General features: G+C 36.8%; 2 protein-coding genes across 7 annotated transcripts in view; one reads left to right on the forward strand and one right to left on the reverse strand.

Moving 5' to 3' along the window:
• Slc24a5 (solute carrier family 24 member 5) overlaps positions 1-26,756 on the forward strand; it is a 48,584-nt gene that overhangs the window by 19,585 nt on the left and 2,243 nt on the right. For 2 of the 3 annotated variants that reach the window (XM_076929666.1, XM_034494166.2), the window contains 3 exons: positions 1,900-2,106; positions 3,636-3,737; positions 4,181-4,605. In XM_076929666.1, the coding sequence (XP_076785781.1) occupies positions 1,900-2,106; positions 3,636-3,737; positions 4,181-4,503 (632 nt within the window). In that variant the 3' untranslated portion in view covers positions 4,504-4,605. Of the gene's footprint in view, positions 1-1,899; positions 2,107-3,635; positions 3,738-4,180; positions 4,606-26,756 lie in introns of those variants that run through there. The other variant, XM_076929667.1, reaches the window with a different exon arrangement.
• Positions 3,949-26,756, reverse strand: part of Myef2 (myelin expression factor 2) — a 39,301-nt gene continuing 16,493 nt past the window's right edge. The window contains exons 6-17 of one of the 4 annotated variants that reach the window (XM_034494161.2): positions 25,576-25,767; positions 24,761-24,914; positions 24,277-24,326; positions 24,086-24,149; positions 15,426-15,527; positions 13,935-13,985; positions 13,587-13,655; positions 13,160-13,258; positions 12,798-12,869; positions 11,163-11,371; positions 10,960-11,011; positions 3,949-5,220 (exon numbers count right to left, since the gene is read on the reverse strand). In XM_034494161.2, coding sequence (XP_034350052.1) covers positions 5,057-5,220; positions 10,960-11,011; positions 11,163-11,371; positions 12,798-12,869; positions 13,160-13,258; positions 13,587-13,655; positions 13,935-13,985; positions 15,426-15,527; positions 24,086-24,149; positions 24,277-24,326; positions 24,761-24,914; positions 25,576-25,767 — 1,278 coding nt within the window. In that variant the 3' untranslated portion in view covers positions 3,949-5,056. The remainder of the gene's footprint in view (positions 5,221-10,959; positions 11,012-11,162; positions 11,372-12,797; positions 12,870-13,159; positions 13,259-13,586; positions 13,656-13,934; positions 13,986-15,425; positions 15,528-24,085; positions 24,150-24,276; positions 24,327-24,760; positions 24,915-25,575; positions 25,768-26,756) is intronic. The other 3 variants (XM_034494163.2, XM_034494162.2, XM_034494164.2) reach the window with 3 other exon arrangements.

Below are 26,756 nucleotides of genomic sequence, written 5' to 3' on the forward strand. Positions count from 1 at the left end.
AGCCATTTCCCAGACCCAGACTCTGAAATATGTGAAAATTTCAAAGTATAAGCACCATAAACAAACATAAACTAATACTATGGTTAATACAGTAGGCAGATTGACTAAACTTTTGACACTCGGATGGGAGATGCACATGGAGAAAGAAGCATTTGAATTGGGCCCCATGGGACAGGGAAGACTTTAACTAAGTAATCTGATATTGTAGTCAGGAAGCAACAACTGACACCTTTATTGCATATATGATGCAGGGGTGTAAGCATGCTCCATGGACTGAGGCCTGCTCGCATGCTTGCAGACAGAGCTAACACATGCAAGTCAAGCAGCAGTGGAGCAGGTTGACAGGAAGGAAGTGCAAGAGTTGTGCAAGACACTGTAAGAAACAGGCAACATTTATGAGAGAAAGTCAGAGCTCCACTTTAGGTTCTTTACCGTCACTCAATGTTCACAGAAGACTGAACTAAGATGACATAGCAAATGAACAAAACAGAAAGAGCAGTGGGGATGAGTTATGAGACACAGTAGAAGAAACATCACCAACTATGGCAGCAGGAGAACCATGCCAAGCCAGAGAGGGAACAGAGACAAAGCTGGAGCTTGGATTTTCACTGGCTAAGAAAAAAAGAACATCTTTGTAACAACTGTCAAACAAAGGAAAGGGGATGGTTCAGAGGAACAGAATGGGAAAAAAGCAGGTGTAATTTAAACATGCTGTGCGAAGCCGTATTGAGCTTGGTATGCTTAATAAGACAATATCATTCCCGACCAGAAAGCTTTTATAAAAGTGGTTCCAATTTCAGTTAAGTGATTGAGAAGGAAGCTTCTAATTTATCACTTAAAAAATCTGACACGTGACGTTTATTTTTACAAAACATACTTTGTAGTCTTTAAAACTGAAGAGATTTAAAACAACTACAAAAACTCCAAAGAACTAGTCAAAATGGCCATGTTAAAATCTGTGTCTAAATTAATGGTGCATTCTCTGAGCCTTAGTAAGCTTTTATGAGTTATAATAATATTTGTGATTTGATCCAACCTTCACATGATTAACATATACATTAGTGTATAGTCCCGTCCCACTTGTATCCAATTTACCCATCATCCTAGTCCCCAGAGCACACACCATGGAGCCACACCAAGGATGCTAGGCCCACCCTTCTCTAGCTTGCTTCTAGCAACTGTGAAGCCTGAATGTAGTAAATGATGAGGCACAGTGAGAATTAGATGGAACACTTCCGAAGCATGCGTGAGTACACAACAAAGCATAGCATCATCAATCCTGGGAAAGGGATGGGGAGTGAAATAGCTGGGGGAGAAAGCAAGTTAATCCCAAAAGCATGAAGTCCCTAATGATCCCAAGGTGCAGTGAAGCAAGTATGTCCTACTTCCTACTCTGTGAACACTGTCACCAGCCCATTCAGCAAACAGTTCAAGACATTTGATTCAAGCAGTCGGTTAAAGGATGCTGAGTCTCACAGCTTATATTGTCTGCTTAGTTTTAGTTAAGTTTCTTCTGACCAGCAGTTACAGTAATGAAGTAGTCAAATGTTCAAGACCAGTGCTTCTCAATCTTCCTAATGCTGCGACCTTTTGATATAGTTCCTTGTATTATGGTAGTGTCCAATCATAAAATTATTTTCACTGACACTACATGTATCTGTAATTTTGTTGTTATAAATTATAATGTAAATATCTGTGATTTCTCATGGTCTTAAGTGACCCCTGTGAAATGGTTGTTCAATACCAAAGGAGTTAAGACCTACAGGTTGAGACTACTGTTCTAGACAGTCTTTTCAAAAATACATGCAGTAACTTATTTCAAAATAGCCTTCTAAATTGGCCTTTCTAATATAACTGTGCATTTGAGAAAACTCAAAATGTTAAACTTTCCCACTACAGATCCACCAAGTGTTTTCAGCATGCCAGAAGCAGATTTAAGAAGAATTTTTTGGGTTCTCTCTCTTCCTGTTATTACATTACTTGCTCTGACAACACCAGACTGCAGGAGAAAGTTTTGGAAAAATTACTTTGTGATAACCTTTTTCATGTCTGCACTATGGATATCTACATTCACGTACATCCTAGTTTGGATGGTCACAGTAACAGGTATGGACTTTAAGTATAATAGCACAAGAAAATTATTTCATGTAAGAAAAAATTGGAAGTATTCATTTAAGGTAATCTTGGGAGCATACATTTTTTTTTTCAACAAGACTAAAAACTACAAAATATGAAAACTTTAGTATCACAACCAACAAGCTCATTCAGTTTTTGTGAGTTACATACCAAAAGCATTTCTTATGTATGCTATGACAGAGCCTGGGGTATAATTCATAGGATATGTTTATAATTACACAGGGTTCATGAGAATTCTTCATAAAAGTGAATTCTAATCCACAGCAGAACGTAGAGAAAGAAATTGACTGGGGTCTGGGTTAGGCAGTGGGTGCTTGCTACTTGACTAGATGGTGTTTTCTTTGCTTTAAATAGGGTAACACAAATACAATGCAGATGACTAAATGAGAATCAAAGTATTGTTTTTACGTTTCTAGCATCTTCCAGGGTAAGTTTTACCACTTAGTCATAATATGCCCATTATCATTATGCCTAAATCATCCAACCTGATTGTATCAGTGAAGCTTCACTGACCACAGTTAGGCCCAGACATCTACTAACATACATGCACTGCTGTCTTTACACTGCTAAGACTAAAGAATTAAGAGAAATTCAAACTACCTTCTCCAAATTGGCTGGCCCAACTTCTCCCAGATAACTAACTTTATTATTAACTGTATGCTAACAAACAAACAAACAAAATAAGATAGTTTTCTTTTTCATGAAAAAGATAAGATGTCCAAACAGCTTGCATATTTGCCATATCCAATTTTTCCCAACCAGAACATATTTGACATTAGGCAAATAGGAAGAGAAGGATCAAGAAGACAAGATCGCAGATGAGTCCCTAAGATGACAAACAGCTCTGTCCTCATTCTGAACTATGGTTTCCATTACAGCAGTTTAAGACAGCAGTTTCATGTCCCCACCCTTTTTAAGTGCCCTCTGGTTTTATTTCTCAGAATAAACCCATTTCTGCTATCAATTTGATACAAATATTAAGAAATTGGTGCCATATGTTAGATTCAGGCAGGAAAGAACAAGGTCCTGTCTAACCTCAGATATCTATGTACTTCCCTTAAAACAAACAAACAAAAAGCTGGGGGTGGGAGGGAACAGTAAGCCAAGTAGCATTTCACACTTAAACATATTAATCAATAGCTATAAGGTGCTTAATTCTCAACTACTCTAAGACACTTCTAGAAAAGAGAAAATGCAACAGTCTAAAAGAGACAATAGTGACACACACTGCTTCCTTTGAATGCTAAATACGAGGCTTTTTTCTGCTAGAACTTTGGCTACTCAATATCTTCAGCTATCTGACATTGAAAAGACGTGCTAACCTGGTTACCCCAACTATCAACCTGCTTCAAATACTTCGCCACCTAAAAACCACATAAGCATGTCTTGGTTGAACATACCTAAATATTTTTTCTTACTAGAAGTATTCAAGCTGCCCTCAGAAAATGGTTCATCTAAGATTTGAGATTTGTAACCTGTAGTCTCTGTGCCTGTTACAGGGGAAACACTAGGAATCCCAGACACAGTGATGGGCCTTACTTTGTTGGCAGCAGGGACAAGCATACCAGATACAGTTGCAAGTGTGTTAGTTGCAAGAAAAGGTAAGACTGGAGGTCTTTTACCATAAAGCAAGTCAAGGTAAACAAAATAATACTTCCTCAGTAATATACTTTAAATAAAAAAGAAGTGACTCGGGAAGCATTTAGGTTTTAATAGCAGGTTAATTCGAGCAACCTAATCCCCCCCAGACCATTTACCTGAAATGTGCATTAGATGGTAATTCATTGTCAAATGAGAATAAAAAGCAACAAGTAAGCTGCATACCTTATTAAAAATGGTTTAATAAATAAAGACAATTATTAAATAAATGTTAAGACTTTAAAATACTAACCCAAGGAAATACAAATTTAATAAGACTCTGGCTCTAACAATAACAGTTTTCTAAAACTAACCAACAAAAAGTATCCAGTGTTTTTCTTATGAAGATTATTAATAAAATATAGTATTGATGTGTACATTTTAACAACATGCTATTCTTCTGCAGGTAAAGGAGACATGGCTATATCTAACATCGTGGGATCCAATGTATTTGATATGCTATGCCTAGGGCTTCCCTGGTTTATTAAGACTGCATTTACGAATGCATCTGCTCCTATAGAAGTGAATAGCAAGGGACTCACTTATATAACAATCTCTCTCAACATTTCAATTATTTTTCTGTTCTTAGCAGTTCATTTTAATGGCTGGAAACTAGACCGAAAGTTGGGGGTGGTCTGCCTAGTGTTATACTTAGGACTTGCTACTTTATCAGTTCTATATGAACTTGGAATTATTGGAAATAACAGAATAAGGGGTTGTGGAGTTTGATATTTTTAATAGTGTTATGTGGAAAAGATGAAATGGTAGAGGGGCAAAAAGAAAAAAATTCTTGTCTTCATTTAGGTCAAATAAAAAACATCTTCAACTTTAGAGTGTAACACTTAATTACTATTCTTTATAAGCAGAGAAAAGTAACTTAAACCAAACCAAAATCACATCCTAATTTGTCTGAGCCCTTTCTTTCCTTTAACAATTACATACAAAGCAGATTTTAAAAGAAAAAAAAAAGTATCTGTCAACAATAGGGTTGAAGAAACTAGAACAGACAAACTATACTACTGAAAATAACAAAATGGCTTATTTCATTAAAAATGGTATGTCCATTCACTGAAACTGAATGATCAGACGTGCTGTCTTCAGAAACTCAAACTTGAGAGAACAAAAATCACAGTATATTTTTCAACATTATACTGTTAAAAGCTGGTGGGAGTTTTAAAAGTTCATTTTTACAGCATTTGTAAGCATACAACATTACTAAAAAATGACTTTTACTAGGAGAGTCAATAAACAGGTAAAGGGAATGTTCCAACCATGCTTGAAATTATGCATTACGGTCCAAGCGCACATCGATTTCCCTGCCGCTGATCTTGATGCCGTTCATTATTCTGCAGGCCTTTTCAGCTGACTCTGCAGATTCAAACCTGACTGTCCCACAGCCTTTTGATTTGCCATTCTCCATCTTTATTTCTGCAAACATTACATGACCTGGAAAAGGAGAGTTATACAATTACTAGTCCATTTAAATGGGTTCCATTTTACTAGACAAGTTTTGTGAACTCTTCACAGCAATGGATCAAGAGATCACAGGTAATTTGATTAAACATATTAACCTAGGTACAACCACTAACAGGTACTCTCCCCATGCGGATGCACCTGTCATCAAATCATGCTAGACTTTGAATATTACAGAAGCTAGCGTACTGTGCTAGTTTTAGTCTGTCAACCAAATAGACACATTTAGTTTTACAAAGGAACAAAAGGGGAGAAGAAAGACAAAAGTAAAAGATGAGAGCCTATCAAGAAGTAAAGCCCTTTCCAGAGGAAAGAAATTAGTATTACTCCTAATGAATAAGCAAGGATATTTTGCTTTTAAGGGCTTGAGCTGAATGACCTCTTATTTGTAACACCTTAAGTTACTTTTTCTAATCCACTTTCTATTGCATTACTTCTCAAAGCCAGCTGATAATTCTTCACCTTCTCAACACATTAAATAATCAAAGACAATGTGCTGATTCAAAACCACAACTTATAAAGCAAAACAGAAAACTGTTAAGTATGTCCCTAAGAATTTTAAAACACACTAATCCCAGAAAAATTACATAATGATTAAAGTAACTGAAATAATATTTACTCTACAACTAGTAAAATAGAGAAGAAAATACAAAAAAAAAAAATCTATTTTCTAGTGGGGAGGGGATCACAGAATGATATTGAAATATATATGCTAAAGGAAACATATTAATAGTTGTCTTGGTCAGGGTTACTATTGCTATGATGAAACATATGACCAAAAGCAAGTTGGAAAGAAAAAGGTTTTCCGTTTACTCTTCCAAACCACAGTTCATCATCAAAGAAAGTCAGGACAGGAACTCAAAAGAGAGCAGGGACTTGGAGCAGTGGGAGTGTTGCAGAGGCCATGGAGGAGTGCTGGCTTACTCCTCATGGTTTGCACAACCTGCTTTCTTATAGAACCAGGATCACCAGCTCAGGAATGGCATCACCCACAATGGACACATCAATCACTAATTAAGAAAATGCCCAACAGGGTTGCCTAGGGCCAGATCTTATGGAGGAATTTTTCAACTGAGGATCCCTCCTCTCAAGGTGCTTCTAGCTTGTCAAATTGACATAAAACAAGCCAGTAGAGTGACAGACAGTGCAATATCCAAAATCCTTCAGCATATAAGGAACTGGCACTCAGAAAGGAGCACCTCCATTACAGTGGCACTTGCAGAGATGTCCAAGGACTGTGGAAAATTGTACAAGCTTTGAACCTGGAGGTTCTTCTCTTACTCTTTACCTAAAAATTTAGCTTTTTCTAAGTTTCACAGAATAGGGTTATAAGCAACAATGGGGTTTATGTGAGCAAGTATCTTGAAAACACGTTACCTTCTCTTGAATAAACCATCTTTTAATCTTTCAGACAAGATTCTCTTTCCATTTTCCAACTAAACTGTCCCTGTTGGTTAAGAGAATGACCACTCAGATATGCAGACTGCTAATAACCTCATGATGATCTCACGGTCTACTTGATAAGACCTCTTGGCTCAGTTTGGATACTTTACTATAGAGATCAGACTACAGACATGTTTTCATGGTTAGACCCCAAGATACACAAGTAAAACAGATGCACAAAGAATCCTAAGTCACTGGCTGGCCTGGTCCATTCCCAGACTTGGGAGCGGAGCCCAGGCCTTCACATCCCAGGCAAGGGTGTTTATCGTTGAGGACATCACACCCTCAACTTTTAGGTTTAGATTTTTTTTTTAATCTTTTTTAAGGCAGAGTGTCACTAATTTGCCCAGGGTAACCTGTAATTTATTGTACAACCCAAACAGTCCTCCCTCCTCAGGTATTCTGAGCCCTCAGATTACAGGCACTCACCACTACACTAAGGTAAACTCCACATTTCCCAACCATATGAAAACAGAAATAAACATATTTTCTTTCTAAAATAAATAATTTATGAGGGAAAGTCTCAATTAAAATCAATCTACCTAACTTTTTACATGCTGAGGGTGACTTCAAAGGCCTACTGTCTTGCAGGATTACAAGGAAATGAAAACAAGACTGACATTTCAGCAATTGTATAGGACTAAGCTCTGCCATAAGGAGAACCACAAATTACACACACTGCTGTCATACAGAGCAAGCGTGAGAACTATTTAACACACGATAAAAGAATGCTTTCCAATTTATTAAGACAGCAGAGCAAGCGTGAGAACTATTTAACACACAATAAAAGAACGCTTTCCACTTTATTAAGTCCAGGTTATTAATTTTGGAAATGGTATATATTTGAGGATATTCTGGCACCAACAACTAAAAATAAGCTAAACTAATACATTTATAAATAAATTATAAAATTTCCTGCCTGGATAAAGCTATGAGATTACTATCCAGAGTTCAATGTTGCCTTCTTGGGGCTTATTAAAATCTAGAACTTGGAAACAGAAATGTTCTCAATTTAAGGAGATTTGAAAGTTATCTTTTCTGAACTACAAAGCTTGATAAGAAGGTGACTGCTCTACCAAGAACAGTTCACTACATGCACTTTATTAGCAAGGCATCTACCAGTAAGTTACTTCCTGACAGACACTGTGTCTAAAGTACCACTAGATTCTGCCTCAGCCAAACATCTACTTAGCTAGCTTGGACTCAGGATAACAAAACAGCAAATAAATCAAACAAAAGCACCTGCCTTTATGGCTAAAGAGGTCATTACTTGCTTGTGTCAGATTAAAACAATACTATATTAAAACAAAAAACTCTAGGATTCATACACAATGTGATACGGCAGGAAACTGTTGGTTCATTTCAAACATGTCAGGTAATGCTCTGGTAATAATAAAGACTTAATTCTGTATTACTATAACTTACTTTCTTTGCCATCAATATTAACTCATGGTTTAAAAAATGGGATATGGAGTTATAGAAATACAGTGCTAAATATAAAACTGAATAGTAGCTTTATAACAGATTTGAAAGTTTAAAAAAAAAAAAAACTCATTGACCTTTTAACTGTTGGTGTATTGGCTGGTTTTGTATGTCAACTTGACTCAAGTTAAAAGTCATCAGAGAGGAAGGAGGCTCAGTTGAGAAAATGCCTCCATAAGATGCAGCTGTAAGACGTTTTCTCAATTAGTGATCAATGTGGGAGGGCCGAGCCTACGGTGGGTAGTGCCAAGCCTGAGCTAGTGGTCCTGAATTCTATAAGAAAGCAGGCTGAGCAAGGCATGGGACGCAAACCAGTAAGCAGTACCCCTCCATGACTTCTGCATCAGTTCGCGTCTCCAGAATCCTGGCCCATTTGAGTTCCTTTCCTACTTCCTTGAACAGCATTATGTAAGTGTAGCCAAATAAGCCCTTTTCTCTCCTACTTGCTTTTTGGTCATCTCATTACAGCAATAGAAACCCTAGGACAATCAGTTGATTCAAAGGGGGAAGAATAGAAGAAAAAAGTGAGTCCATTTTCATTTAGCCACTACTTTTAAATGCAGACTTGGATACTTTCTCTTCTCACAAAACGCCTTCCCATTCCTACCATCTGTCAATGCTACCTCAGCCCTAGCTTTGGCTGTTAAGTGTTGCTCCTACTGACCTCAAAAGAGCATCACTTAAAGGATGTATGCACTTAACACTCCACAGGCTCCAACACCTTTCCAAACAACTGCCAACTCGCTTGCTTTTGACTAGGTTTTTATCAGAACTGACTCTTCCTAAAATTTTAAATTAATGTAAAATAAGAGAGCCATAAAAGAACACCCAGACATATTTCATAGTGTAGCTTCTTTGAAAACTTCAGTATTTAATTTTGGTCACCTCCAAAGGTCTAGCAGACTGCCAAAAATGCAGTGATCACAGACTTAGAGAAAATAACTGAATGAAGATTTAATCAGAATATTTGTGAATATATTATAACTCTTTTAGATATACAGATAATAAAAGGTACTAGCTTAAAAAGGTAAGAATTACCCTAAAGAGCCTCAATCTGGGGTGAAAGAAAATTAGTAAATTATTATAATAAAAGCTAAAATAAATACAGTTATAAAGAACTAACCCTGTAGATAAAATTATTCCTGAGAGGAACCCACAAAGGCTTTTTATTTCCTTCATTATTTTTCCCTCAAAACTGGAACTGAACCCAGAGACTCACGAATGATAGGCAAGCACCCTACCGCTGAGCAATTCCATCTCTTGCAGTTCTGCATAACTTCTTTTGGTTTGATTTTTTTTTTAATTTTTATTGAAAATAGATTCTTCTCTAATACAACTACAGTTTCCCCTCCCTCTACTCTCCCTCCATTTCCTCTTCAGAAAGAGCAGTCCTCCAAGAGATGACAACCAAAAAAGGACAAAAACAAGATACAGTAAGTAAGGCAAGGCAAAAGCCCTCACTGGACAAGGCAACTCTAAAGGAAGATTCCCAAAAGCAGGCAAAAGAGCCAGGGATACAAATGTTCCCACTGTTAGGAGTCCCACAAAACACCAAACTAATAGCCATAACCTGGTGCAGAACACATAGACCCCAGGACTGCTATTTCACTTCTGGAGCCCATGTGAGCCTTGTTAGTGGACTCAGTGGGCCACATGTCTTCCCAGTGTCCTGTATCCTCTCTTGGCTTTTATTTTTATGTTGAGACAGTCTCACTAAATTGTCCAAGCTGGTTTTGAACTGATTCTGTGGCCCAGACAGGCTTTGAACTTGAGGTATCCTGCCTCAGTTTCCCACCAACTACCTAGAATTACAGGCTAGACCACCAGCCTCAGCTAGGAAAGTTATTATTATTATTGTAGAACACTAAAGTTACCTATTATTTTATGCCTCTAAAAACATTCAAGATGGTGATTGGGATGGTGGTGCACAACTTTCATCTCAGCACTGTGGAGGCAGGCAGCTCTTCATGCTCTGTGAACCGTAAGAGGCCAAGTACAGCACTTCCAGCAGTCCTTCAGCACAACGTGCTCTATGTGTGCCTTCCTACTGTCATTTTAGGCTGGGATTCTATTAATAGAAGGAAAACTGTTGCTCTATGCTGACCACACAATTCCCCTATTTTCCTTCTCTCTCTCTCTCTCCCCCTCCTCCGTTTCAAACACACACACAGAGGAGGGGGAGCTTTACCAATTAAGATACTTAAAAACTGAGTATGATACAGAAAAGGCTTTATCTGAAATTAATAAACCAGCCAATATACAAACCTAAGGAAACATTAAGATTCGTAGCTAGTCTCATGATAGTGAAGAAGAGTTTCCAAAGGACTAGAAAAGCCACCAAAATGTACCTGTGTCTAACAGAGTCCTATGCTACTAGCATAAGGTTTCTATGGTGTGGAAGCAATACAGTACACAGAGTGGATCTCCTATCAGTCTGCATCAGCAAGGAAGTAAATATGCCATTTATTTACTTTTGTTTCTCGTGGGGGAAAAAAAGCCACCAATGCAAACCCATCAACTTCTTTAAAATCTGGTGATAAAAAAATAATGTTTTATAACAAGTGATGACAGGTTTCCCTGTTGAGTGAATTTGTACTAAGTAAGCCTTGTTGTTTGTTCTAATCCACCAGACAGCAAAACTATTACTCATCTAAGGTTGAGTCAGACAAGACCATGACTGGGATAAGCCAAGATCTAAACATAATATTTCAAAGTTTAAAAAAAAAAAAAAATCAAAATTTCCCCACAAGAAATATCAGCACAATCTGAAGCTACTGGTATACTTACCACATTGGCTGAATTTCTCTTTTAATTTCTGCCATGTCAAGTCAAAAGGAAGCTAAAATGAAAAACAATCAGTAACACATGTTACATATAATATTTATATTTTCATAAACACAGAAATAATAAAATAATAGTAAATTATTTTATATGGAGACAGAAAAAGATAGAAATAGAACTTTAACTTTGTAATCCATTTATTCGCTTACATTTCTAACAAATATCTGGTTGCCTTTGGAGCCTAATCTGTCTCTCATTCCGCTTCCCATGGGACCCGATAAAAACCCTCGGTCCACGTCAATGCTCCTTTCCAGTATGGCTCCGATGCCTGGCCCCATCCTGTCGAAGCTGGAGCTCATGCGGTCCAGTCCCATGCCCATGCCTCCCGTCACAGTGCTCATGCCACTCATGCTGCCGCCTGCAGTGCCAACAAGGGCAGGAAGAGTTGGGAGTTTCAAATTTTAAAAACAAAACAAAAATAGCAAAAGGAAAGACAAGAGAGGAAGGAATAAAGAATAAAAAGTTTTGAAAATGAAGACAAAGATTTACTTGTATAACAAAATTATTTTCATAGAGAAAATAAAACAAGTAATATATTTTAGTATACATTTAGTTACTTGAGAAAACAAATTTAGTCACTGTATAATTACATGTGCCTCTATAAAATAATATTCTAATAAGAAAACATCACATATTTAAACCTTCCAATCACTTTCATATTATAATAGCTTTTAATTCTTATATTTTGCAATAGCAAATATAGTGACTGTTGAAAACCAAGGCACAGAGATAAACACATCATTACACTCCAGCACGCGGTCCTCTCACCACACTCCCTAGCTTCATCCTTTCCTTGCTCACCTTTTACCTCAGTATGTGAAGCTCTGTTTCCCACACAACTTCAATTCTGATACCAAATTCAACTTTCAGTAATCACAGACAATTAATTACTCTCATCTCATTCTCCTCCCTAATATTCCTACATGAATATTAAAAAGTACTAAGACTTGCCAGCTGGCTCTCTGTTGCTGACAGTAACCAGGGAAACAGAGACGTAAACACTGAGATAAAAGGGAAGGCGAGGACGATACTGAAGAAAATGTACAAACACTGCAGAATGGAGGGCAGAACAGGAAATAAAAATTGAAGCACATGGAAAGCAAATGTATCCAGTGGACAGGATTTCAGAATTCATACTTAATAAGTTGACTTCCTGTTTCCTAAAATTTCACCACCCAAAGGAAGCCAGTAAGGTGTGGAGATTTCACAGGCACAGCCAAGTCAGCAATGCCCGTCACAAACTCAGTCTCGTGTGCAGACTTTCTGTGAGGTTTACCACATGGGAGTGGGGGCTGATGGGGTATTGGGCATTCTCTAGAACTGCAACACACCCATGGTTTTGAAAAGTCTAGGAAGAGAGAAAAGCAATCATCTCTTCATTCTTATTCCTCAACTTCAGGAAGTCCCTAAAATTTGGTGTTTTGTCTTCATCTGCCAGAAAGCATAAGGTGTACAGATGAAACAAACTAGTAGCTAATAGGCAAAATAAAGCAGAATTGAGGCTGGAGTTCAAGGAATAGCAGTTTATGACATGGGTACGGAAAGATAGTTCATGGACTGGCTACTGAATACGCATTCTTGTGTTAGTTGAGAAATATCAAATAAATAAATAAAGTTAATTTTCAAGCATCAATCAAGCTATGAATCATTAAAGTCTCTCAAAATATGGTAAGACACATTAACACATAAAAGCAAACTATTACTGTACTACAATAACTACTCTTGCAAACTCCTTGCAAGCACTCAAATACTACTCAGTAAATTCTATTAAAATTTAAACCTACTTATTCCAGTTCCTACTGGACCCATGTTAGAAGCTCCTATTCTTCCTGCAAACCCTCCAATCATTGCACTGCCTAAACAAGGATAAAAAGATAATATACTAATTAATTTAAATAATGACACTTCAAAATGTCCAAAGTACTATACTCACAAATAACTAAACATAAAATTTTCTGGAAATAGACTTAAAATATTCAAGATACTGTAAAAGAGAACCATGAAATTAAAATTCCTAAAGTGTTTTCTTCTAGTAACAAACTATGTAACTTTTAAAAGATAACTTTTTAAAGATTTTTTTTTTACACCAAAAAGAACAGCTAAGACTATAACCTGCAAAAGGAAAAAAGTATACAACCAACCCTACCAAGTCTACCAAAGGAATCTCCAAAGCCTCGACTTAATCCAATATCACCACGTCCGAAATCTCGCTCCATGCTACTAGTCATTGCACCGCGGTATAGCTCTGAAAAGATGTACAACAAATTAACCCTTCTTCAAGTATATCAATGCATGGAAAACCATTGAGGTTGTCTAAAACTACTGTCTAAGCTAAACTGAGGAGAAAAAAAACATAAGTTACCAATTCAAAATAGTGTGTGGCATACCAACTTCATACACTCACTACACACCCCACTACCCATCCCCCTTCCTGCCATGTTTACAAGTGTTCTCTAGTGCCCATGTGTCTTCTGAAGACTTCTGTAGCATCTATATCCAGGTGTGTATGTGAAGTAAGTATCTCAATACTAGGGAAAGCAAAGGTAATATACCCCCTGAGTACATTCACCTACCTCCCATTCGGCCAACTCCACCAAAGCCTGCCATGCTATTCATTGCTTCCAGACCACCAAACCCAACTCCTATGAAATAGAGAATAGTTGTGAGACTTAACTGTAGCTCTATAGATGAGCGGTACATTCTGGAAATGTTAAGTCACCAGTAAGCGCTTCCTCCATTTCATGTTGAGCAGGTAGTTAACACAGCACCTTCCTTTAAGGGTGTTATTAGGCTCAATGTTTGCCAACAGCCTTTAGAATACAAGCCAACGATAAACCATGACTTTTTTCTACAATTCTCAACAGTTTCTAGTTTCTTTAAAATGGCGATGAGTACATGCAGAAACAAATACTTATACATACCTCCTCCAATTCTATTCACTCCTCCAAAACCCGGACCATCCATTCCCATACCTCAAATAAAATACATAGTATGGACTTTCAGTAAATCTTATTTTGTGACTAACGAATGACATTATAGCAAAGTAAATACCATTGGTTTAGTCACAATGGAACTAGAGAAGCAGGTACAGGGTGTATATAGAAGGATGGTTTACAGAGCTATTTCATAGTGGCTAATCAGTCACCAATCTTCAAAACAGGCATCAGAAAAAAAGTTTACTGTTCACATACAACATTCAGTCAGAGAGTAACTAAAACCGTGTACACTTTTTCAGATACAGTGATGTTACCATAGAAGATTTAGAGATTAAGGCTACAAAGCAAAGACGCCTTTAAACACAGCAGCTAACAGACTGGACAAATCAATAACAACTAGCTTGTTTGGGAAGGATATGATATCCTAAAACAAATAAGAAAAAGGGGTTTGCCTCAGAATGAGAAAGATCTCCATCACTACCTTATCAATTATAAAGTTTGTAGCATCCCAACAAAAAGACTGTGACACGTTTATCAGCCCATAAACTGAAATGCAAAGGATAGTCTCAAAGGACAGTCTGGTAATCTTTGAAGGGTCAAGAGCTCAAAATAATTTCTATAACTCAATATTTCTGAATTCCATGACTGCTAACCCTCATCCTCTCATGAAAACAATGTGGATCTTTCCATAAACTACCCAATGCATGCTACCGTAGCAAACCCAAATGCAGACAAAGCAGTACAGCTATTTACATTAACCCAAACACTATGAGGAGATGCCAAAAACAGAATCACTCTTCTCACTCTTATTAGAAATACTTTATTTTCTCAAAAATAATACTTATGTTAATTACATGTTTTGTATTATATACATTGAATATAATTTTTAGGGTTAAGATTGGCATCAGAGTTAATCATGACTTTTAAATAAATTAGTTAATTTTTACAATTTTAAGTTTTTATAATACAGTAGATACTGGGAAACAATCACATAAGTAAAATCATGTTAGAGTTTTCAACAAACATGAAAGAATGAAGTTTGGTGAAATTAAAAAGTTGGAAAGCAAATTTCTAAAGATAATTAATAGTCTAACTAGCAGGCAAATAGCTACTTCAAAGCTACCTTCCAAATGTAATACATTTAAATTGCCTATACTATGCCATGTTGCCACCCATTCCACAGACCCTATATTCCACAATGTAGAGGCACTATGTGGAGAATTCATCTACTTAAAGCCACGTCGGTATGCACATACTGAAGAGTTACCTTTCACATGCCTGGCCCCAGAGGCCATCCTGACCTATATCTGCCCTCTTCTCATGTCAGCTGCTCTCACAAGGATACTCCTCTTTTTCAGACAGAATTAACATCCTCTATATCTCTAAAACAGAGTTCTCTAAGCACTGAGACTAGTAAATATAAGCTTTATTAAACAGCAAACTAGATCACTTACAAAGGTTTTAAGAAAAACTTACCACTTGGACCCAAATTTCCCATTACACCAGTTATGTTCAGCTGGCTGGCACTAATAGGCTGTCCACCTGGACCAAGTCCCATTCCAATGCCTCCAAGACCACCTAAATTGCAAAGAACATGTTACCAAGACTCACATAAAACTAACTAGCACTAACTTTAAAACTATCTGCATGATTACAATAGTATCCTAAAAGGTTACAGATAGCAGGGGTTCTTGTTTTCATTTAGAAAGCACCATACATAAAGACTATAATACCATTTATGAGTGAAAAAACATTTATGAAGTAGGTGCAGCTTACATTCCACTTGAAGGTACTGAGAGAGGTATAACAACCTGACAAGAGGGGTCTGAGGAAATGGTTCCAGGAGTAAAGGGCTTCCATTGCAAACATGAAAACCTGCCTTCAATTCCCAGAATGCACTTTTTTTAACCCAGAATTTTGTTGGACATGGGTAATCTTAGATCTGGTGTGGTAGAAGATCCCTAGGCTCATTGGCTAGCCAGTCTAGCCTACTTAGCAAGTTCTAGGCAGTGAAAAACTCATTCTAAAAACAAAAAAAGTAGACACTGCCTAAAGAAAAACACCCAAGGCTCTCTTCTAGCCTCACTTTCACATCTACCCACTCCCAAGCTCACACACAGACACACACACACCCCTAACAAATGCATTCTGAGAAAGTGTGAAACACATTTCTTCACGCCACACGTTGTAGAACTCTCTTCTCCAGAAATGGTATGACACTGTCATCTTAAGATCAGAGCAGTTGTGATCCCACCCACAAGGAGACACTCCCAAGATTGGGTCAACTAATATTCCTCTGTGTAATGAAGAGAGCTCACACAATTATACCCCGGAGGAATTAACTGCTAGCTTGGGAAGCAAGGGGAGGAATGACATACAACATTATTTCTTGGTGGTATTACACCTGTAAGTTGTCCATGATCCTGTAAATTACCATAAGTAAATGCACCAATTCACCAAACAAGACTTGGGTAAATCATTTCTTTCGTCTGTGGCTGGTACCCTCTCTGGCTAAAGACATGTATCTCAGATATCCTCATGTAGTCACACAGTACATACATACCTGAGAATGAGCAGCTTGCTCAGTTTGTTGAACAACTAAAATACTACTATTACATTCAAAAGAGTCTAAATAAAACTGAAGACAACAATTGTTGAAGATGTAAGACTGAGCTTATTCAGTGACACAGTATTTGAAGGCAGAAACGAGGACTGTGAGTGCAGGCCAGTCAGAGCTACAGAACAAGACCAAACATCCAACACCAAGTCCATTTTTAAAATTTGTTTTAAGGGTCTAGAGAGATTAAGAACACTTGTTACTCTTGAAGAGGATCTGGCTTCAGTTCTCAGAACCCAAATGGCAAATCACAAGCATGTATAACTCAGGTTTGCAGATCCAATGCCCTTTTCTGGCCCCTGGACACTGCGCACACCTGATATAAGCAAACACCCATACACATAAAATATCTTTTAAAAACCCACAACACTGAAAAATCTAATTGCCTGGCTTTATCATGACATTTATTTATTACATTTACAAAATAAATATTCTCATATCAGGTAAATATGAGGAAAATTTTGAGATCTTGTATTATCTGAACACCATAATTTACCTATGTGATTAAATTTAGATTTTATCTCGTCTTTAAATTCAAGTTTTTGTTTTTTGTTTGTCCTGTTTTTTAAGATTCTGATGCTCTTCAAATAAGTAAATAAATAACTTTAGAAAACTGAAGTTATAACCTCTCCTAGGCATATGTCCAAAGAACTTTAAATACTTACACATCTATCTATATAGATATATAGAATAGAGCAGTTCATTGCTGCTCTATTCACTATGGAAATAAATAAATAAATATAAAAAAGGAACCAGACTAAACATCTATGAGAAAATGGAAAGATAATGAAAACATGCTAATATATACAATGGAGGTTTATTCAGCTGCAAAGAAAAATGAAATTTGGGGAAAAAACCCTAGTGAACCTGGAAAGTATAATATTCAATGTGGTGAGCCAACTCAGAAAAAAGCCTGCGTGTTTCTCCCTTATCTGTAGACCCTCCCTAACTATAACGTATGCATGACTAAAGTAAACGAGTGTAGGGCACGTCAAGTGCAAAAATGCAGAAAGGAGGCCAAAAATGGGTAATATTAGGTAATGAGGAAGGATGCAATACAGACAAAAGGACACATCAGCTATGAAAGATGTTATAAATCTATTTTTGCCTAGTTTTCAAGATACATATGTGAATTCAACCTTCTATGCACTAAAGTTACAAGAACCATTTCTGTACTCCCAGAATCCAATATGGGTTAATCCCTTGAGGTAATGATTGTAGACGCTGGGCTTTCTTGAAATGTCATTTACATTACCAAAATAGGTATCAGACATGACTAGTCACTGAGACTTTCTGTCACACTGCATTGGCCCAGTTAGAAAACAGAAATGTAGCAATTAAGGCTTGGGGCTGAGTAAGAATTATATTCTGTAAGTTGTTTTTAAAACAGTGTACAGACATGGTAATTTTAACCTGCAGAGATTAATATCAAGTAAATGTGTTCCTATGCCTAACTACGACCCAGACCTGACCATCATCCATGCTCATAAGTACAATCACCATCTTGTCAGCTCTAATGTCACAGTAATTATCATCTCAAAGAAGTATAAAAAAAAAGATAAAAAAAAAATCAGAAGCATGGGAAGTGAGAAATTTTCTACTTGCCAAGTTGTAGTAAAATTTGAGTGAATCAGATGAAGGAAGTAAAAAATTTGATTCTATGGTAGTAGCTCATGACTTTATTATATCTCAAGACAAAAGAAAATATAAAAATACAAATCATTTTTAAAATGTAAAGAACAACGAGTAGGACATGTTCTTTAACTTACTGTTTGAGAACTTCACACATGTATACAAATAAATGTTGACTGGATCACTGCCCACTCCTTCCCCCAACCACTGCCATAGCCCTCCGCATCTCTGCCTCCCAACACACTTCTTTGTTTCTGTAACCTACTAAGTCCACTTAGTATTGCATTTGCATGGGGGTAGGGACATCAACTGGAACACAACATTCTCTCAGGCCTGTTTTCTGAAGAAAACCAAGTTTCTCTTCCCCAGCAACCATTAGTTCCTCAGCTAAAACTATGATTGCATGTGCTCCTTCGCCAATCTCACCCAGGCTGGGATTATGGCTGGCTTAACTGTACAAGTCTTGAGCACTAAAACTCATTGTTAATAGAGGCAGACACAGTCAGGATCTTCAACACGGTGAGCCTGAGCAGGTTCACTGGGAAGAGAGAGGCTGCCTTACAAAAGGAGAGAAGACAGTACTCAAATGTGCATGGCTGCTAACTTCCCCTATAAGAGCTTAGTAAGGAGTAATGCACACTCAAGCTGTAGTCAAATTGTCAACCAGGGGCCAAGACTACAAAACTAGCTCCATGAATAACAGACTACCAAAAGGGAAATTCCAACAAAAAGCTTATCTGAATTATGAATTAGCAACAACAAAGACCACAAGACTAAACTATTTTCAAAGTGCTAAGATAAAGTAACTTGATCTTAAATTTTCTAACAAGTCAATCTTAGGAAGACATTTACAGAGCAACCAAAATTAAAAGAAATTTACTAACAATAAATCCTCAATGGAAAAAAAATAAAAGCTTACCAAATAGATGCTGCAAAAGACAATGAATAGTAGCAGGTAAAAGAGAAACATAATGTCTATTTGTGACATCTGACAAGTAACAGAACTCCCCAAGAGTGATAGTATTATGCAGTTACTAAAAACACACATACAAGCATTTACAAAGTACAAAAGATGAAACCCAAAGTAAGAAAATGAAAATCCATCCAAATAAACCAATAAATGTGATGAAATTTAATTCCTCAACTTCACATAAAAGATTGTCAAGCCAATTTTAAAAGATGTAATTGCAGCTATAACATTTACACACAGATCAAAAACAGTAATATAAAATAGTATGAAGAAACTGCATAAAATTATTACACTTAGTATTATACAAAGACTTATGGTAATTACAAAATCACCTTCTAATAAATTACTTGATTCACCAGGAAAATCATCAATTCTAATCTTGGGTGTACTTGCTAACTTAAAATATTTTCAAAATATTTAAATTTTTAAAAATATTTCAAAATATTTTCAACAAGAAAAAAGTGACTAAATCTATCAATTTACTGAAAAAATTTACCATTAAACACTTTTCAGTAACTGATAACCCAACTACATAAGATTATATAAAAACAGAGAAAGGATACAAGACAATTTAAATGATTAACAACAAACTTAACTTAGTAAAAACACAGAAGACTTATAAAAAAAATAGACCTATGGGTAGGCCACCCACAACAAAATTCTAAGAATGTCACACAATGAATCACAATCATATAAACCATGCTGTATGGTTCACCACATTGAACCTAAGTTAAAAACTAGTATGAAGTAAAGAATTCATAAATTTGTAAATTCAAAACTTGTATTTTTAAATATACAAGACTCAAGAATAACTGTAGTGGTTGGTTGTGGAGAGCCACTCCCAGAGATGGCACCTGGCAAGCAGCCAGGCGATTGCTTGTACCCCGATAAACAAGCCTTATTAGGAATGTATAAGTAATATGCATCTTTCACTAGTAGAGCACCCGTAGCATTATGCCATGTGGCTGAGAATTGTTGGCTGGCTTTAAGGGGATATAAGCCGGACGCGGGAGGAGAAGGGAGCCAGCCATTTTTTATATCAAGAGCCTGAATAAACTGCTTGGGGAAGAACTCGGAGTCGTGCCTTCTTTCTGCTGGACAGAGAGGTGCCGACAGTTGGTAACCTATAAACTGAACTACACTAAAAAAGTCCATAGAAGAACTTATGTACAATAGCTAAATTTACAATCCTAATTGCTTATATTAAAAAAGAGAGGCTGACAACTAGTGAAATACATATCCAACTCAGAGTTAGGGGAAAAAAAAAAGAGAGAGACTAAATCTAAAGAAAGAGGAAGGAAAGAAATAATAAAATATACTGACCAAAAAAAAAAAAAAAAAAAAAAAAAAAAACCCTCTATTCTTCACAAACATTTACAAACTGACAAGTTTCTAGAGATAATGAGCCACTAAATGAAGACACTGTATTTGGCTAGACAGACAGCTCAGCTGTTAAGAACATGCATTGCCTTTGCACAGACCCAACCTTGGTTCCCAGCACCCACACTGTACAGCTCACAACCACCTGTAACTCTAGCACTAGGAGATCCAACATCCTCTTCTGGTCTCTAAGGGACTGAACTCACATGTACCAACCTATACACACACACACAAAATAAATTAAAATAAAATATTTATGAAGAGGAAATATAACTATGAATATGGTAAATACTTAAGACAATGCTATGCAAATTAAATAAAGCTCAACTGAGCCATGGTTTGGTGGGAGAGGAGGTGTACCCACAACCAAACAGTGGACGGAGCTAGGGGACTCTTATGGAAGAATAGGAGGAAGGATTTCAGGCCCCAAAGGGATAGGAACTCCACAGGAAGACCAACAGAGTTAACTAACCTGGACCCTTGAGGTTCTCAGAGTCTGAACCACTAACCAAAGAACATTCACAGGCAAGATCTAGGTCACCCCGCACATATGCAACAGATATGCAGCTTGGTCTTCATGTGGGTCTCAACAACTAGAACAGGCGCTATTCCAAAAGCTGTTGCCTGTACCTGGGATATGTTCTACTAGCTGGGCTGCCTTGTCTGGCCTCAGTGGAAGAGGAAGCACCTAGCTTTGCAGAGACTTGAAGTGCCTAGTTTTGCAGAGACTTGAAGTGCCAGGGGGATTCCCAGGGGGACTCCTACCCCCTCAGAGGAGAAGGGGAGGGAGAATGAGGGAAGGTCTGTGTGGTGGGGTGGTGACCAGTGGGGAACAGTAAACAGAATGTAATGTGAATAAGTAAAAATTAAATAAACCAAAACAGTGTTTGCTGCTAATCCCAACAACCTGAGACTTGGTCAGAGTGGTCCTCTGATCTCCCAACAGAACAAGCACACCCACCCCCTATACACACAAACACACAAAATAAATGAATGTTTTTTAAAAGTTAATATTCAAGATAGACAAAGATGAGGAAAATCCTTAAATAAAAAAGTTACCAAAACTAACTTGAGCAGCAACAGAAAAGCAGCAATAGAAAATACGACTAAATAAGTCTTTCCCAAAATTATATGATAAGGACAATTTTACACAAATTCTAGCAAAAGCAAAACAAAAAACAACAACAAAAAAAATAAAAACCCCAAAAAACCAGGTAATTCTTAAAGAGTATTACAATCCAGTATTACTTCTAATAATTTAAAATGAAAATTAATCTAAAAACCAGAAAAATGCATGAAGCATCAATTAAAATGAAGCTACCAGCTTTACCAATAAAAAAAGAATCAGGAACAAAACACAGTGAACTATGAAATAACATATGGTATCACACTGAATTTTAATTCAGTAAAGCTATTCTTTATGTTTATGGATATGTAAATTACTAAAATCTGCATAACAAACCTACTCATGCCTTGTCCCCTCTAGGTGGGGAACACATTGAGAGGTGAATATGGAGGTGGGACATCTCAGGTCTACCTGTAAAATCTAATTTTTAAAACTCCAATAAATATATAGCATATGAAAGCTATAAAATAATTTTACTTTTGTCTGCATGTTTAAAGTACTTCATTAAAAACTTTAGTAATAATAATGAAAGAACATAAAGAGAAACAACAATGTCCACTAATGTTCCAAGGGCAACAGCAAACATGGAGTGCTTACACTGCTGTTTTGTAATGCTTTGGAATAGAGTAATTAGTGGGCATATACTGACAATCTGTAATCTAAATCTACTCCTCCAGGATTTGTCTTCAGTGCTGGGATTGAATTCAGGACCTCATGCATGCTAATCAAGGGCTCTATCACTAAAGTATACCAGCACCACTCCAGCACCACTTTGACAGACATCTTGGTTTTGGTGCCAAGGCTAGATACAGGGACTTATTTATCCACTGTGGGTGAGAACTCCCACCACTGAACCCATATCTAGCCTTCATACTTCTTCAGTCTGAGGCAGGGCTCGTTAAGTTATCCAGGCTGCCTTGGAACTCACTCTCCGAGTGAGGCAGACTTTAGATTCTCCTGCCTTAGTCTTTTAAGTATCACAGGCCTGTGCCACCAAGCTTAGACATCTAAAGAAAATAATATTTTTCTTTTTTTTTTTTTCCCTTTTTTTTTTTTTTTCCTTTTCTTTTTTTTTTTTTTTTTTTTTTTTTCCAGAGCTGAGGACCGAACCCAGGGCCTTGCTCTTGCTAGGCAAGCGCTCTACCACTGAGCTAAATCCCCAACCCAAATAATATTTTTCTATGAAAAGTATAATTTACTCTGTTGTACTGGGTAACACGTTTAAGATAATCTCAAAGACACCAAAACATATCACTTCACATTAAGGAATAAAAAACAGCCCTCCTCTTGGATTAATTTGACCAAGACTAAACCCAAATTAGAATTTTCCACTTTTGTCTCTGTATCTTCCATCTGCCTGTAGTTTGTGGTTACTGAACTATCTACAGTCTGTCTATTGTATGTGTCTGTGACTGCCGGAATACTGTTCAGATGTCTGCCCGACTCTAACACACAGCTTTACCCTGTATTTATCAAGCAGCACAAAAACATGGCACTGGGAAGGGATAAAAATCTTTAACAGAACTTTTACCCAGAATAGTAAACAATGCTGCAAACAGACATTACCAAGCTATATCCTATATGGCTTCCAACATTTATGGTGGATATTTTTTTTAAGGTTCCTTTCAACCTGCTGGCTGATTTCAACAAATAATTACCACAGTATACACACATACATTATTCTGGATCAGGGACATGGAAGAGTAGTAGATAACTTAAGATTAAAGATCGGTTGCATTGTAAAAGCTGACTGGCTGGGAGAGCCAACACACAGTGAGCTTGGTTATTATATTTTTCTCTTCAAGACAGGTTAAAACTTAGGCTAAGTACATAGAAGGATAGCTGGTCTTGAATGTTCCAGAGATATTATTAAGAAATATTTTCATGAAATTGCATCACAGTGTTGACTATTAAAGAAATAACGATTAAAACATGTAAAACATGTATCAGTAAAATGATTATAGAACACCAATAAAAATATCTGGAAAGAATTTTCAACATGAAAAACTGATTGTCATTTAATGTTAAGTCCAACCTCTAAATAATTTATATAGTATTCTGAAACTAGTTAAATGCACATACATATATACACATATGTACAGGGAAAGAATATACATAAAAATGTTAAAAAATAGTGCATATCTATAGTGAAATTATAGGGATTTCCCCCCTTCCTGTATATGAACTCACCAAATACATTTAAATTCATAACTAGTAGGCCAAAAAATTAATTAATTAAAAAGTCCCATATTTCTTTTTAGTCTTCACATAATCAGAAGAATCACACTGTCCAAAATCCCAAACTAATCTCAGAGAGTGAGCAAACTTCGATGTAAGCATAAAAACAGACTTCTGCTTTATACATAATGAAGGAAAAAAAAAGCTGTTTTCTAACAAGAGCTTTTACTTACGTGGTAACTGTGATGTCTTGCTATCATGTGACCGGTAGTCTTCATGAGGGACAGATTTGTCATCCTAATTACAAAAATAAAAAAAAAAGAAGTTTATTATACATATAGTTAAAAAACAGCTAACGAGAGCTGTTATGTTAGGAAGAGATCTGAAGCAATTAGTAACTAAGGTCGAAGAAGTGGGAACTCACCATTTTCACATGCATAGGTCTATCAAATAAAAACTGCCCATTGAACATGGCTGTTGATTGAGTCAAGGAAAGCCAGTTAAGATGACTATAAAACTGTACAAATTATCATATTTAAAGAGTCTGAAACTTTGTCTACTATCTTAACATCATTAGACTTTATTCATACTAGTCTCTCCCTTTGATGTATAACTTCATTAACCATAATTAACTAGGTTTTACCACCGGCAACTGCACTGACATACAACAGAGTACGTGTTAAAAGTATGCACACACACACTGTCCAGCAGCAGGAAAGGTCAGCAGAAAACAAGTTCCTATCAGCCCTGAATAACATGAACAACTGCAGTTTGAGTGACTCTAGTCCTCAAGGACTAGACAAAAGCCTACATTTCTAAATGAGGTGACATTATATAACATGAACAACAACTGTGCAAAGGTATCGAGCCTCACCAACATCATTTAATGCTAAATACAATCAGGATACAAATTGCTTGAACTGCTTCGATTGCTTGCTCAAAAGTGACAGTGCCCATGCCTCTGCTCTTGCCATCCTTGTCTTCTTTAATATCAGCCCGCTTCACAGTTCCAGCTATGCTGAACACTTCCTTTAGTTTCTTCCAACCAACTTTGAAGTCAAGCTTAACACAGAATGCATAAAGTTAAATTCCTATCAAATGGCTTTCTTTCATTGTAAAAACAAAATACTCTTTTTTAATATCATAAATCTATAAACTGTAATTTTTGCTCAACAATATACCAACAGTGTTGAAATAAAAAAGGTCTTGTTTAAAATCAGTTCAGCTACATCTATCTTGTTTCTTATCTTCATTTAAACTCCTAAAATCATCTTTCAATTCCTTAATCCTGTTCTGTACATGGGAAACTTAGGCATCTATTATGTCTAAGAAAAAAAATCAGGTTTTAGAAAACATGGTCCATTTCACAAGACTTCAAGAGTATAAAACAAATGGCAAACCAACCACAACAGGCATTTCCAAACAGGAGAAATACAAAAATAAAATTCAACTACCGAATAAGAATACTCATAACTGACTCAAGAAAAAACTGCTCAATGTCTATGATTTCCACAGTTGTGTTAAAATGCTACTTGTATTTAGAATCTAACTTCAAATTACTTACATAAATTAGGCTTAATTTTAACATAATCATGACTTTTGTTTACTTAAGTTAAAAATAAACAATGATCTACAAACCTATCAGCATATATGTAACAAAATAATCTCATGATAAGAGTTAAGTAGCAGAGCAACAGAAGCTTAAACTATAGCTTAAACTTACATTAGCAACAAAAATTGTAGAACCAAGTCTACCAGCCTGCAAATTGCTGATAACCTCGGGAGGAATGTTTGGATTATTGAGAATGGAAGGTGGTAAATTCACCAACCCAGATCCCACATCGGAGGCATGTGATCCTTGAAATGATGTTCCTGTTCGCTGCAGTGCCCGGCGAGCATTTTCTCCATCAGGATCCTATAATGTGTAGTGAATGTTAACTGCCAGCAAACACATTACTGAATATATACAATTCAAGTGGCTTGAAGTTGGACAAGAGCTAAACCATCTGGACCAAACTATTAATATCTGTGAGGACTAAGGGTTTTTTCGCTATTTTTATCAAGAAAGTGAGTCCCATAAAAACCTATGGATTGACCTCTCACACACTATAGAACACACTAGAACACACTACGATAAACTCAGGTAGACTGAGATAGAGGAAAGTTTCTTATCACTGGCTAACGTGACTGCTGAAAAAAAAATACAATAACGCACTGTATAATCTCTTAGCTTCCTAAACAATGAAAAGAACTTGTGATGGGAAAAGGAGACAGCAGAAGGCCAAGTGTCCAAGTAAAGAATTATAGCAAATATATGTAAGTTCGTTAACTTTTAAAAGAAATATTCTTTATTAAAACAAATCAAAGGCAAGTACAAATGTGCTTCACCACTCATTCCACTAGGTAGAAGATCAACAACACAAATAAAATTACATTAAGAGGACCATCATGTGTATGCAAATGATCATGTCAAAAATTCTACTTTCTCATTTATGAACTCACAGCATTTATGCTTGCCTGCATAACATCAGACTAGCCAACATTCTAACATGGAGCAAAAAGGGACTCAGAGCTCCTACCTTCCAGGCATCTACTGGCAGTTGGTGGCTTCTGGGAAAGAAAGAGCTAGTTTTCTTTCAAGGTGTGGTCCCTGGCAGGTCAACAATGTAACAGCAGATGATGCCACCCTCCCCGCCAACACACACACACACACACACACACACACACACACACACACACACACGGGGGGGGGGGGAGGGGGAGAGATGAACGGACTTGGGTTTTAAAAGCTATTTGGGAGGAACACAGAAAATTGGGAGGGTGAGGGAGTAGGAATGGATCTGGGAGGAGTTGGAGTCTATGACCAAAATAAACTGTATAAAATTCTTTGAGAAAATATTCATC

This window comes from Arvicanthis niloticus, chromosome 2 (assembly GCF_011762505.2).
Source record: "Arvicanthis niloticus isolate mArvNil1 chromosome 2, mArvNil1.pat.X, whole genome shotgun sequence".
Taxonomy (NCBI): Eukaryota; Metazoa; Chordata; class Mammalia; order Rodentia; family Muridae; genus Arvicanthis; species Arvicanthis niloticus.